Genomic DNA, 12941 nt, shown 5'->3' on the forward strand with positions numbered 1-12941 from the left:
TGGCCCCATCTCCTAATGGTGAAGAATCACTTCAAAATTAAATAATTCTCATATCCGAATCGATATTCAGATATTCACCAAAATCGAATCCATTTGTCATTGTCAGAGACCCAACTGGTCCTCCAAGTTTCGTCCAAATCCGTTCATAACTTTTTTAGATATCTTGCTATGATGTATCCTTTTTGGCCCCATTCTCCGAATGGTGAAGAATCAATTTTAAAAATTATAGTAGCCGGATCCGACTCCGGATATTCACCAAAATCGAATCATTTTGTCGTTGTCACATATGCTACATCTCTGCCAAATTTCGTCTGAATCCATCCAAAACTTTTTGAGATATTTGTTCACAAACGGACAAATGGACAGGCGGGTGAAAACATAACCTCCATCCACCCTTTGGTGGCGGATGTAACTCGATGGTATTCATAGAATACTTACCCCGTGCACTCGACGACGTGCGAGCCAACTCTTCTATAGTTTAACGTTTTTTTTTGTTTTGTTTTTACCAATATGGCTGCCAGACCACGTGACAGATGACGTCATAAATTTACATTATCCAATATAATTGTTGTGTAGAACACTCTCAAGAAATTTCAAACTGCTTCGAATAAGCGTTGTACCGGTCGAATTAGGACGTCATAATGAAAGCATCAATGACATCATCGTCAGCAACACTTATTCCATATGCAGAGTTATTTACAATGAGCTACATTTCACGTTTTTTCTTGGAGCGGATTCGGAGATATAGAGGCCCAAATTTTTTCAGTTTTCCAACATGGTGTCCATACCATGTGACCCATGACGTAATATCACTAAATATTTATACACGAGTAGACGCACACTATGGTGAAAATTTGGTGTCAATCGCACCAATGGTTGCCGAGAAAATAAATAAATCAATTTGGACAAGTTAGTGCCCGTTACATGTAAGCCATGACATCATAATTATAACTAAAAAAATTCGACACGAGTAGATTCATTGGTTTCCAAGAAAATTGATTTTTTAAAATTCAGACACTTACGTACGACATACTCAAACGATCGCTTAACCGCGCATTTCGCTTTGCGAGTGTAGGGTAATAACGGAAATGTGGTGTATTTCTCATACGCTTGAATTCGAGTGTAGGGTAATAACAGAGATGTGGTGTATTTCTTATTCGCTTGAATTCGAGTGTAGGGTAATAACTGAGATGTGGTGTATTTCTTATTCGCTTGAATTCGAGTGTAGGGTAATAACGGAAATGTGGTGTATTTCTTATTCGCTTGAATTCGAGTGTAGGGTAATAACTGAGATGTGGTGTATTTCTTATTCGCTTGAATTCGAGTGTAGGGTAATAACTGAGATGTGGTGTATTTCTTATTCGCTTGAATACGAGTGTAGGGTAATAACGGAGATGTGGTGTATTTCTTATTCGCTTGAATTCGAGTGTCGGGTAATAACAGAGATGTGGTGTATTTCTTATTCGCTTGAATACGAGTGTAGGGTAATAAAGGAGATGTGGTGTATTTCTTATTCGCTTGAATTCGAGTGTAGGGTAATAACAGAGATGTGGTGCATTTCTTATTCGCTTGAATTCGAGTGTAGGGTAATAATGGAGATGTGGTGTATTACTTATTCGCTTGAATACAAGTAGGGTAATAATGGAGATGTGGTGTATTTCTTATTCGCTTGAATACAAGTAGGGTAATAATGGAGATGTGGTGTATTTCTTATTCGCTTGAATTTGAGTGTCGGGTAATAACAGAGATGTGGTGTATTTCTTATTCGCTTGAATTCGAGTGTCGGGTAATAATGGAGATGTGGTGTATTCTTATTCGCTTGAATACAAGTAGGGTAATAACAGAGATGTGGTGTATTTCTTATTCGCTTGAATTTGAGTGTCGGGTAATAACAGTGATGTGGTGTATTTCTTATTCGCTTGAATTCGAGTGTCGGGTAATAATGGAGATGTAGTGTATTTCTTATTCGCTTGAATACAAGTAGGGTAATAATGGAGATGTAGTGTATTTCTTATTCGCTTGAATACAAGTAGGGTAATAACAGAGATGTGGTGTATTTCTTATTCGCTTGAATTCGAGTGTGGGGTAATAATGGAGATGTAGTGTATTTCTTATTCGCTTGAATACAAGTAGGGTAATAATGGAGATGTGGTGTATTTCTTATTCGCTTGAATTTGAGTGAAGGGTAATAACGGAGATGTTGTACATTTCTTATTCGCTTGAATGCGAGTGTCGGGTAATAACGGAGATGTGATGTATTTCTTATTCGCTTCAATGTGAGTGTACGGTAATAACGAAGATGTAGTGTATTTCTTATTCGCTTGAATGTTCGTGTCGGCCGTAGGGTAACAACGGAGATGTGGTGTATTTTTTATTCGCTTGAATGTGAGTGTAGGGTAATAACGGAGATGTGGTGTATTTCTTATTCGCTTGAATGTTACTATAGGGTAATAACGGAGATGTGGTGTATTTCCTATTCGCTTGAACGTGAGTGTAGGGTAATAACGGAGATGTGGTGTATTTCTTATTCGCTTGAACGTGAGTGTAGGGTAATAACGGAGATATGGTGCATTTCTTATTCACTTGAATGTTACTATAGGGTAATAACGGAGATGTGGTGTATTTCTTATTCGCTTGAACGTGAGTGTAGGGTAATAACGGAGATGTGGTGTATTTCTTATTCGCTTGAATGTGAGTGTAGGTTAATGACGGAGATGTGGTGTATTTCTTATTCGCTTGAATTTGAGTGAAGGGTAATAACGGAGATGTGGTGCATTTCTTAGTCACTTGAATGTTACTGAAGGGTAATAACGGAGATGTGGTGTATTTCTTATTCGCTTGAATGCGAGTGTCGGGTAATAACGGAGATGTGATGTATTTCTTATTCGCTTCAATGTGAGTGTACGGTAATAACGAAGATGTAGTGTATTTCTTATTCGCTTGAATGTTCATGTCGGCCGTAGGGTAACAACGGAGATGTGGTGTATTTTTATTCGCTTGAACGTGAGTGTAGGGTAATAACGGAGATGTTGTACATTTCTTATTCGCTTGAATGTTAGTGTCGGGTAACAACGGAGATGTGGTGTATTTTTTATTTGCTTGAACGTGAGTGTAGGGTAATAACGGAGATGTGATGCATTTCTTATTCACTTGAACGTGAGTGTAGGGTAATAACGGAGATGTGATGCATTTCTTATTCGCTTGAATGTGAGTGTAGGGTAATAACGGAGATGTGATGCATTTCTTATTCACTTGAACGTGAGTGTAGGGTAATAACGGAGATGTGATGCATTTCTTATTCACTTGAACGTGAGTGTAGGGTAATAACGGAGATGTGATGCATTTCTTATTCACTTGAACGTGAGTGTAGGGTAATAACGGAGATGTGATGCATTTCTTATTCACTTGAACGTGAGTGTAGGGTAATAACGGAGATGTGATGCATTTCTTATTCACTTGAATGTTACTATAGGGTAATAACGGAGATGTGATGCATTTCTTATTCGCTTGAATGTTAGTGTCGGGTAACAACGGAGATGTGGTGTATTTTTTATTCGCTTGAACGTGAGTGTAGGGTAATAACGGAGATGTGATGCATTTCTTATTCACTTGAATGTTACTATAGGGTAATAACGGAGATGTGGTGTATTTCTTATTCGCTTGAATGTGAGTGTAGGTTAATAACGGAGATGTGGTGTATTTCTTATTCGCTTGAATGTGAGTGTAGGGTAATAACGGAGATGTGGTGTATTTCTTATTCGCTTCAATGTGAGTGTACGGTAATAATGGAGATGTGGTGTATTTCTTATTCGCTTGATTGTGAGTGTAGGTTAATAACGGAGATGTGGTGTATTTCTTATTCACTTGAATGTGAGTGCAGGGTAATAACAGAGATGTGGTGTATAAAACCAGTCAGTCTACTCCATATCCCAGTCAGCCGACTCCATATCCCAGTCAGCCGACTCCATATCCCAGTCAGCCGACTCCATATCCCAGTCAGCCGACTCCATATCCCAGTCAGCCGACTCCATATCCCAGTCAGCCGGCTCCATATCCCAGTCAGCCCGCTCCATATCCCAGTCAGCCCACTCCATATCCCATTCAGCCCACTCCATATCCCAGTCAGCCAATTCCATATCCCAGTCAGCCGACTCCATATCCCAGTCAGCCGACTCCATATCCCAGTCAGCCGACTCCATATCCCAGTCAGCCGACTCCATATCCCAGTCAGTCGACTCCATATCCCAGTCAGCCCACTCCATATCCCAGTCAGCCCACTCCATATCCCAGTCAGCCAATTCCATATCCCAGTCAGCCTACTCCATGTCCCAGTCAGCCGACTCCATGTCCCAGTCAGCCGACTCCATATCCCAGCCAGCCCACTCCATATCCCAGTCAGCATACTCCAGCCTATTCTGTATCCACATTGCTGAGCACAATATCCTAGTGAACTTGCTCCTTTTCCACCAGCCTGCTCCTTATTTCAGTTACCATGCTGATTTATCCGAGTCAATGTGTTTGTAATCTCAAAGAGCCAAGTCCTTCTTCTTATTCAAATGAGCTTGATCTATAATTCAGTCATTTTGCACAAGGAACCCTGGCCTCATGCAATATTGTGATGTGAAACTGTGTCTTTCCCTGCCGACGTGGTAGTTTGGACCAAAATGTAGGGTAATGTGATGTTTCATGTTTGATGTAATAGATGTAATAAACATACTGGGGATGCCAGACACCAGCTTGAGAGGTCGCAGAACTCGTACTGCCCGCAGGGTCCGCAGGTCAAAGTGCGAACCAATCTTTGCCATGACCCTGTCGCCCACAGAGAAAAAGTGGAAGAAAAACAAGTAGCACAAGATCACCAAATGAAGAGCGGCGAGACAAAAAAAAACCCCAAAAGAGAAGCCAATTGGAATGGAGAATGGTATTTACAAGTACGAATGTGATGATTAATGAAAGAAAACGAGACATAGTTGGACGTCACGTCGACCAATCTGCCTCGATCCACATTAAGTCTTTCTTTACTCAAACTTTGACCATAAACCACAAGACTATTTCACCTCAATCTCCACTCTGTACATATGTATCATGGTACATGTACGACACTTGGTTTAGTTCAAATCCGTACATCCATAACCACATTTTCACCATACATCACCTCTGACCTTTGACCTTTTGATGCTAAAATCTAATCAGTTCACCTTTGCATCATAATATATACTTGTATCAATAATAAATATTATTCCTCCATCTGCTAATTCTTTGGATTAGCAGGTAAATACAATTTGATACGAAGGAATAAATCAACAATGAGTTTTTTTTTTTTTTTTTTCTATGCAAGATCGAGGCTCGTGAAAGAGCTAACATTAATGACAAAAAAATGGATACACAAAACATACAATAAAGGGAGCGGGAGACAAGATGGGGAGAGAGAGCGATATGTTTACATAAATAAAGCATCCTCATTCACGTTGGTCCTCGCACTTGACATGCTTGTGCGTTAGGAAACAGTATGGGGGTTGTAAGATTTCCATTCCAGGCTGAGAATGCGGAAAGGTAGAAATATGACCAAGAAAGATACAGTAATTTCATTTATACCTTAAAACATCCCACAAACCCTCAATTTATTCAATGTCGAGTAAACCCTCAATTTATTCAATATCACATAAACCCCCAATTTATTCAATATCACATAAACCCTCAATTTATTCAATATCACATAAACCCCCAATTTATTCAACATCACATAAACCCCCAATTTATTCAATGTCGAGTAAACCCTCAATTTATTCAACATCACATAAACCCCCAATTTATTCAATGTCGAGTAAACCCTCAATTTATTCAATATCACATAAATCCTCAATTTATTCAATGTCGAGTAAACCCTCAATTTATTCAATATCACATAAACCCCCAATTTATTCAATATCACATAAATCCTCAATTTATTCAACATCACATAAACCCCCAATTTATTCAATATCACATAAATCCTCAATTTATTCAATGTCGAGTAAACCCTCAATTTATTCAATATCACATAAATCCTCAATTTATTCAATATCACATAAACCCTCAATTTATTCAATATCACATAAACCCCCAATTTATTCAACATCACATAAACCCCCAATTTATTCAATGTCGAGTAAACCCTCAATTTATTCAACATCACATAAACCCCCAATTTATTCAACATCACATAAACCCCCAATTTATTCAATGTCGAGTAAACCCTCAATTTATTCAATATCACATAAATCCTCAATTTATTCAACATCACATAAACCCCCAATTTATTCAATATCACATAAACCCCCAATTTATTCAATATCACATAAATCCTCAATTTATTCAACATCACATAAACCCCCAATTTATTCAATATCACATAAATCCTCAATTTATTCAATATCACATAAACCCCCAATTTATTCAATATCACATAAACCCCCAATTTATTCAATATCACATAAATCCTCAATTTATTCAACATCACATAAACCCCCAATTTATTCAATATCACATAAACCCCCAATTTATTCAACATCACATAAACCCCCAATTTATTCAATATCACGTAAACCCCCAATTTATTCAATATCACATAAACCCCCAATTTATTCAATATCACATAAATCCTCAATTTATTCAACATCACATAAACCCCCAATTTATTCAATATCACATAAACCCCCAATTTATTCAACATCACATAAACCCCCAATTTATTCAATATCACATAAATCCTCAATTTATTCAACATCACATAAACCCCCAATTTATTCAACATCACATAAACCCCCAATTTATTCAACATCACATAAACCCCCAATTTATTCAATGTCGAGTAAACCCTCAATTTATTCAACCTCACATAAATCCTCAATTTATTCAATATCACATAAACCCCCAATTTATTCAATATCACATAAACCCCCAATTTATTCAATATCACATAAATCCTCAATTTATTCAACATCACATAAACCCCCAATTTATTCAATATCACATAAACCCCCAATTTATTCAACATCACATAAACCCCAAATTTATTCAATATCACGTAAACCATCATTTTATTCAATCTATATATATATAAAACACAGTTTGTGTGTGTGTGTGTAATGTTACCGATAGACTCCGAAACGGAGAGGCTCACGTGCTTGATATTTGGCATAGACATGGCCATTGAGCCTGGGACGAACATGGCTGAGACCATATTTGACGAGATCCATATTTTTTATTCATATTTACCTCAGCGCATTTCAGCGAAGTACCCGCTAATCTCAGCCGGTGCCAGAGCAGCTCGCTGATTCGCTCAGAGCGATCACGTGATGTTCCATTCCCGCCGCCAGACTGATTCGCTCAGAGCGATCACGTGATGTTCCATCCCGTCACACGTTTGCACGTAATTCAGAGCGAAAAGCGATTGCGTTTTTTCACCTTTTGTGTGATCGTGTTTTGTGTCGATTTTGTGCGATATGAATTAAATGTCTTTGAAACAGCTGTGAAACGTCTTTCCACAACCCTTCCGTAACCGATTGGAGCAGTTTATTGCCGCACAAAATGGCATTTTAACAGTTGTCTGGCTTTTAAAATCTGGGACACGTTCAAAACAAACGAGATCCGCGAAGCGAGTTGGTCGAGTCGTGCTGACCAAGATGGCGACACGGCGGCTTCAGTTTTCACGGAGTATGAGCGTTCTATATATTTTCAATATAGGGGAGGCGAGAGGAGACCCTCGAGACACGATCCTCCACCTACAAACGAGATCCGCGAAGTGAGTTGGCCGAGTCATGCTGACCAAGATGGCGACACGGCGGCTTCAGTTTTCATGGAGTATGAGCATTCTATATATTTTCAATTCAGTGCGCCCGACTCGCTCACGTACTTGATTTGTGGCATAGACATGACCATTGGGCCTTCACGGTGTAATTTGTGCGAGGCTTTTGTCCGAGTGAGCTTGAGTCGAGAGGGCGAATGTACGGGTCTCCCTTCCCCCGCCCGGCAACGCCGGTACTGGAGGGCGTGGGTCACAGGATCGGTGAGTCTCCAAAATCCGCTTCGTGCTGTTGCGAAGATGCAGGACGATATCGCGATTGTTGTGCTGCTCTCTGTCCATGAGAACTGCCACGTCATTGTTGACTGGCCCTCCCCTTCCCTCCCCCTTCCCTCCCCCTTCCCTCCCCCTTCCCTCCCCCTTCCCTCCCCCTTCCCTCCCCCCTCCCTCCCCCTTCCCCCTCCCCCCTCCGTCCTCCCCCTCCCTTCCCCCTCCACCCTACCACCTCCCCTTCTCCCCTCCCCCCTCCCCCTCCCTTTCCCCCCTCCCCCTCCCTTTTCCTCCTCCCTTTTCCCCCTCCCTTTTCGCCCTCCCCCCTCCCCCTCCCTTTAACCCCCTCCCCCTCCCTTTTCCACTGCGTATTTTGTTGTGTATGTGTTATTGTGTGTTTCTATTTGGTTTTGGTTTTGTAGTTGTTGCAAATTTGTGTGTAATTAGTCGTTTCTTTGTCCGCGCCTCGTGCGGCCTGGTGTCTCGTGCGGCCTCCTCGTCTCGACTTGTGCCCCACCCCCTATATTCACCCCCTATATTCTCGTTTGTTCTTTCACCTCTGCTCCTGCTTTCTCAAATCCACGTTCTCACTTAGAGACTTTTCCCAGATTGTTTTCATGGTTTTGTTTAAATATTTATTTAAATATGTTTAAACCGCAGCGGTGATCCCCCCCCAGGATTTCCATGTTTTAAACGTTTCCCAGTGTATACCCTGGATAAGAATAGGTACGCCGTATCCCTGCGTGTCGTAGGAGGCGACTAAGAGGGTTGGCGTCAGGAAGGGCATCCGGCCATAAAAAAAACATTGCCTCAAAAAGAGAACCATGACAATTACAACTACATGTGGGCAGGGTACAGCCCGAAGTGGAGATCGGTTTCTGAGGTTTGGGACATGGAATGTAGGGACAATGACAGGGAGATCAGGAGAAGTGGTGGAAGTATTGGTCAGAAGAAGAGTGGACATATGTTGTGTGCAAGAGACGAGATGGAAGGGAAGTGGTGTGAGAATGGTGAAGGGTAGGCAGGGACAGAAATACAAGTTTGTGTGGCAAGGGTGCCTGGAGGGCGTGAATGGTGTTGGTGTCCTGTTTTCTGAGGAGTTTGTAGACAGTGTGGTGAGTGTGACTAGAGTGAGTGATAGGTTGATGATGGTTTAAATGATGATTGGAAAGCTCTTGGTGAACGTCATCTCGGGATATCCTCTGTAGGTTGGTCGGAGTGATGAAGACAAGGACACGTTCTGGTGTGCGATAGAGAAGCTGATGGAAAACGTGAAAGATGAGGAAGTTGTTGTGGTAGGAGGAGACCTAAATGGACATGTCGGAAGGAGTATGGATGGTTTTGACGGAGTTCATGGGGGTTACGGATATGGAGTGAGAAATGGAGAAGGTGAAAGGATTTTGGAGTTTGCTGATGGAGCTGATTTGTTGATTTGTAATACTCAGTTCCAGAAAGAGGATAATAAGCTTGTTACATACACGTCAGGTGGGTCGACGACAACCGTTGACTACCTGATGGTGCGTAGGCGAGATAGGGGGCACCTCCGAGACACAAAGGTGATCCCGGGGGAGGAGGCTGTTTCACAGCACCACTTGGTTGTCTGCGACGTAAGGGTGAAAGGTGCGAGGAGAGCTCAGCGGGTGAAGTACCAACCGAGAATGAAGGTGTGGAGGTTGAAAGAGGTGACAGTAAGGGAGGCATTAAAAGAGAGGCTGAGTAGGGTCGAGGATGATGTGGTTGAGCTTGAAAGTGGTTGGATGTCAATGAAAGCTAGTCTGTTGGGAGCCGTTGGTGAGGTATGTGGATGGACAAAAGGACCACCGAGGCACTCGGAAACATGGTGGTGGGATGATGAAGTTGGAAAGAGGATTGACGAGAAGAGGAAGAAGTTCAAGGAGTGGCAGAAGGCGAAGGGTACGGGAGCAGAAACAGCAGAGCATGAAAGTTATAAGGCAGCCAGGAAGGCTGCAAAGAAAGAGGTAGCAAAGGCGCAGGAGGCATGTAGGAAAATGTTCGGAGAACGCTTGGATTCGGAAGAGGGTCAGAGAGTGGTATTCAGGATTGCAAAGCAGATAGCGAAAGAGAGGTGTGATGTGATGGGGGTGAGCTGCTTGAAGGATGAAGTGGGACAAATCGTTGTCGACCCAGATGGAATTAAAGGAAGATGGAAAAGATATATGGAAATGCTGTTGAATACAGAGAATGAATGGGATGGCAACAAAGAGAGTAACCCAGTTTTAGGACCGGCAGAGAAGATAACTGAGAAGGAAGTTGAGGAAGCGATAAAAGCAATGAAGGGTAGAAAAGCGGGAGGGCCGACGGGAGTTGTGGGAGATATGTTGAAGGCAGCAGGAAGTTGGGGTGTGAAGAGAATGACAGAGATCTGTAATCTGGTGGTGAAAGAAGGCCGCATTCCAGTGGATTGGGAACTGAGTACCCTCGTCCCTCTATACAAGGGGAAAGGTGACCCTCTGGAGTGTGGCTCGTACCGAGCGATAAAGTTATTGGAGCATGGAATGAAGGTATTGGAAAGGGTGTTGGAGAGGAGGATAAGGAAGAAAGTGAAGATCGACGAAATGCAGTTTGGATTTATGCCAGGAAGAGGAACGACAGACGCGCTTTTCATTGTGAGGCAGTTCCCGGAGAAGTACATGGAGAAGAGGAAGAAGTTGTTTCTTGGGTTTGTTGATCTGGAGAAAGCATTCGATCGGGTTCCACGCAAAGTATTGACATGGGCATTGAGGAAGTTAGGAGTGGAGGAATGGTTGATCAGAGTAGTGATGGCAATGTACAAAAGAGCGCGCACAGCTGTAAGGACGAAGGACGGGAACAGTGGTGAGTTTGAGGTGAAGGTGGGAGTGTATCAGGGGTCGGTACTAAGTCCACTACTATTTGTAGCTGTGATGGAGGTGCTGGCTCAGAACGTAAAGGAGGGTTTACCGTGGGAGTTGTTGTATGCAGATGATCTGGTGTTGATTGCGGAAAGTATGGATGGACTGAAGGAAAAGATGAACACGTGGAAGGAATGTATGGAGACAAAAGGTCTGAAGGTGAATATCGGAAAGACGAAGGTGATGGCAAGTGGTAAAGCATGTGGTGAGGTGGAAAGAACTGGGAAGTGGCCCTGTGCTGTGTGTAGGAAGGGTGTCGGAGTGAACTCCATTCAGTGTACAATGTGCGCTGAGTGGGTTCATCAAAAATGTAGTGGTCTGAGAGGGTCATTAACCAGTGTGGCAGCTACATTCAAATGTAAGGTGTGCACAGAGGGAGCTGCAGATGGAGGAAATGTTGAGTTGGATCTTGGAGACGGTGTGAAGCTGGAAGGTGTGAAAACATTTTGCTACCTCGGAGACATGCTGAATGGAGAAGGTGGATCAGACTCGGCAACGGTTGCTCGAGTGAGATGTGCATGGAAGAAGTTTCGGGAATTGAGTGGCGTGCTGATGATGAGGGGAGTGTCGTTGAAGCTGAAGGGAAAGGTGTATGCTGCATGTGTGAGAAGTGTTATGATTTATGGGAGCGAGACATGGGTAATGAACGTAGAGCAGCAACGAAGGTTGGAAAGGGTGGAAATGCGAATGGTTCGACGGATGTGCGGAGTATCGTTGAGAGAGAGGAAGACAAATGATGAATTGCGAAAGATGATGGGAATAGAGCCTGTGATTGATGCTGTGAAGAGGAACAGGTTGAGATGGTTTGGTCATGTGTTGAGGAAGGATGAAAGTGACTGGTTGAGAAGAGTGATGGAAATGAATGTAGAAGGAAGTAGAAGACGGGGAAGACCGAGAAAGACTTGGCTAAAGATGGTGGAAGAAGAAATGCGGGCAAGGGGGTTAACAAGGAGAGATGCAGAAAATAGGGCAAAATGGAGAAGATTGTCATGGGGACCGCAAGGCTAACCCCCGCTCTAGCAGGGAAAATGGCCTTTTAAAATGCATGTTGTGTTGTTGTATGTAAACCCTCAATTTATTCAATATCACATAAGCCCTCAATTTATTCAATATCACGTAAACCCTCAATTTATTAAATATCACGTAAACCCTCAATTTATTAAATATCCCATAAACACTCACTTTATTCATTATCCTATAAACCCTCAATTTATTCAAAATTTAAGATGTGCAAGTCTTATGTTTTGTCTATTCCTATCATTTTCCATAGTCTTTCCAAATGCAGCATTATTCATTCATTTATAAAAGGCCTTCTCGAAATCTGTTTTTGCTTCCGTCTCCTTTTTGTATTAAAATCAATATCGGTCTTTAACCAATGACTTTGTTTAAATTCTAAAATTCTATGAATTTTCTTCACTCTCAAACCAGCAGATAAAAAATTGTCTTAAATTCCTTTGATGTAAAACATAATTCCCTTTGTCATATAATGTTGTAAGTAATTTTTCTGTTGGTTTGCTTTTAGTAAGAAATGATTGCTGATAACTGCTAAGCCATTTTTTTCTTGGACTTTCTTTATCAGGGGCATAGGACAGGTCTTTGTGTTTGTTGTGTTCTTCTGGATATTTCAAATCAACCTCAAAATAATACCCAACTTTCGCTTTGTCTAATTATTTGTGAGAAGATACAACGATGTCTTGTAAAACTTTTTCATAATTCTTTTCTTTTACCCATTTAAGTTTTTCATAAGGTAAAGATTGAGACATAGCCCATCCATACAAATTGTTAGCATCATAATACATCAAGTAAGAACTATCTTTTTTAGCATTATAGTTAGGAAGATACACTACATGACCAAAAGTATGTGGACCCCCCTTCTAATTGGTGGATTCATCTGTTTCAGCCACACCCATTGCTGACAGGTATATATAATGAAGCACACAGCTATGCAATCTCCATAGACAAACATTGGCAGTAGAATGGGCCATACTGAAGAGCTA

At 41.7% G+C, this 12941-nt stretch overlaps 1 protein-coding gene across 1 annotated transcript in view; it reads right to left on the bottom strand.

Annotated features, from left to right (window-relative positions):
- The window catches only part of LOC137439185 (putative voltage-dependent N-type calcium channel subunit alpha-1B), an 856614-nt gene that overhangs the window by 753292 nt on the left and 90381 nt on the right, over positions 1–12941 (bottom strand). The window contains exon 4 of the mRNA XM_078766934.1: positions 4718–4809. Within this exon, the coding sequence (XP_078623060.1) occupies positions 4718–4809 (92 nt within the window). The remainder of the gene's footprint in view (positions 1–4717; positions 4810–12941) is intronic.

This window comes from Myxine glutinosa, chromosome 13 (assembly GCF_964187855.1).
Source record: "Myxine glutinosa chromosome 13, kmMyxGlut1.1, whole genome shotgun sequence".
Taxonomy (NCBI): Eukaryota; Metazoa; Chordata; class Myxini; order Myxiniformes; family Myxinidae; genus Myxine; species Myxine glutinosa.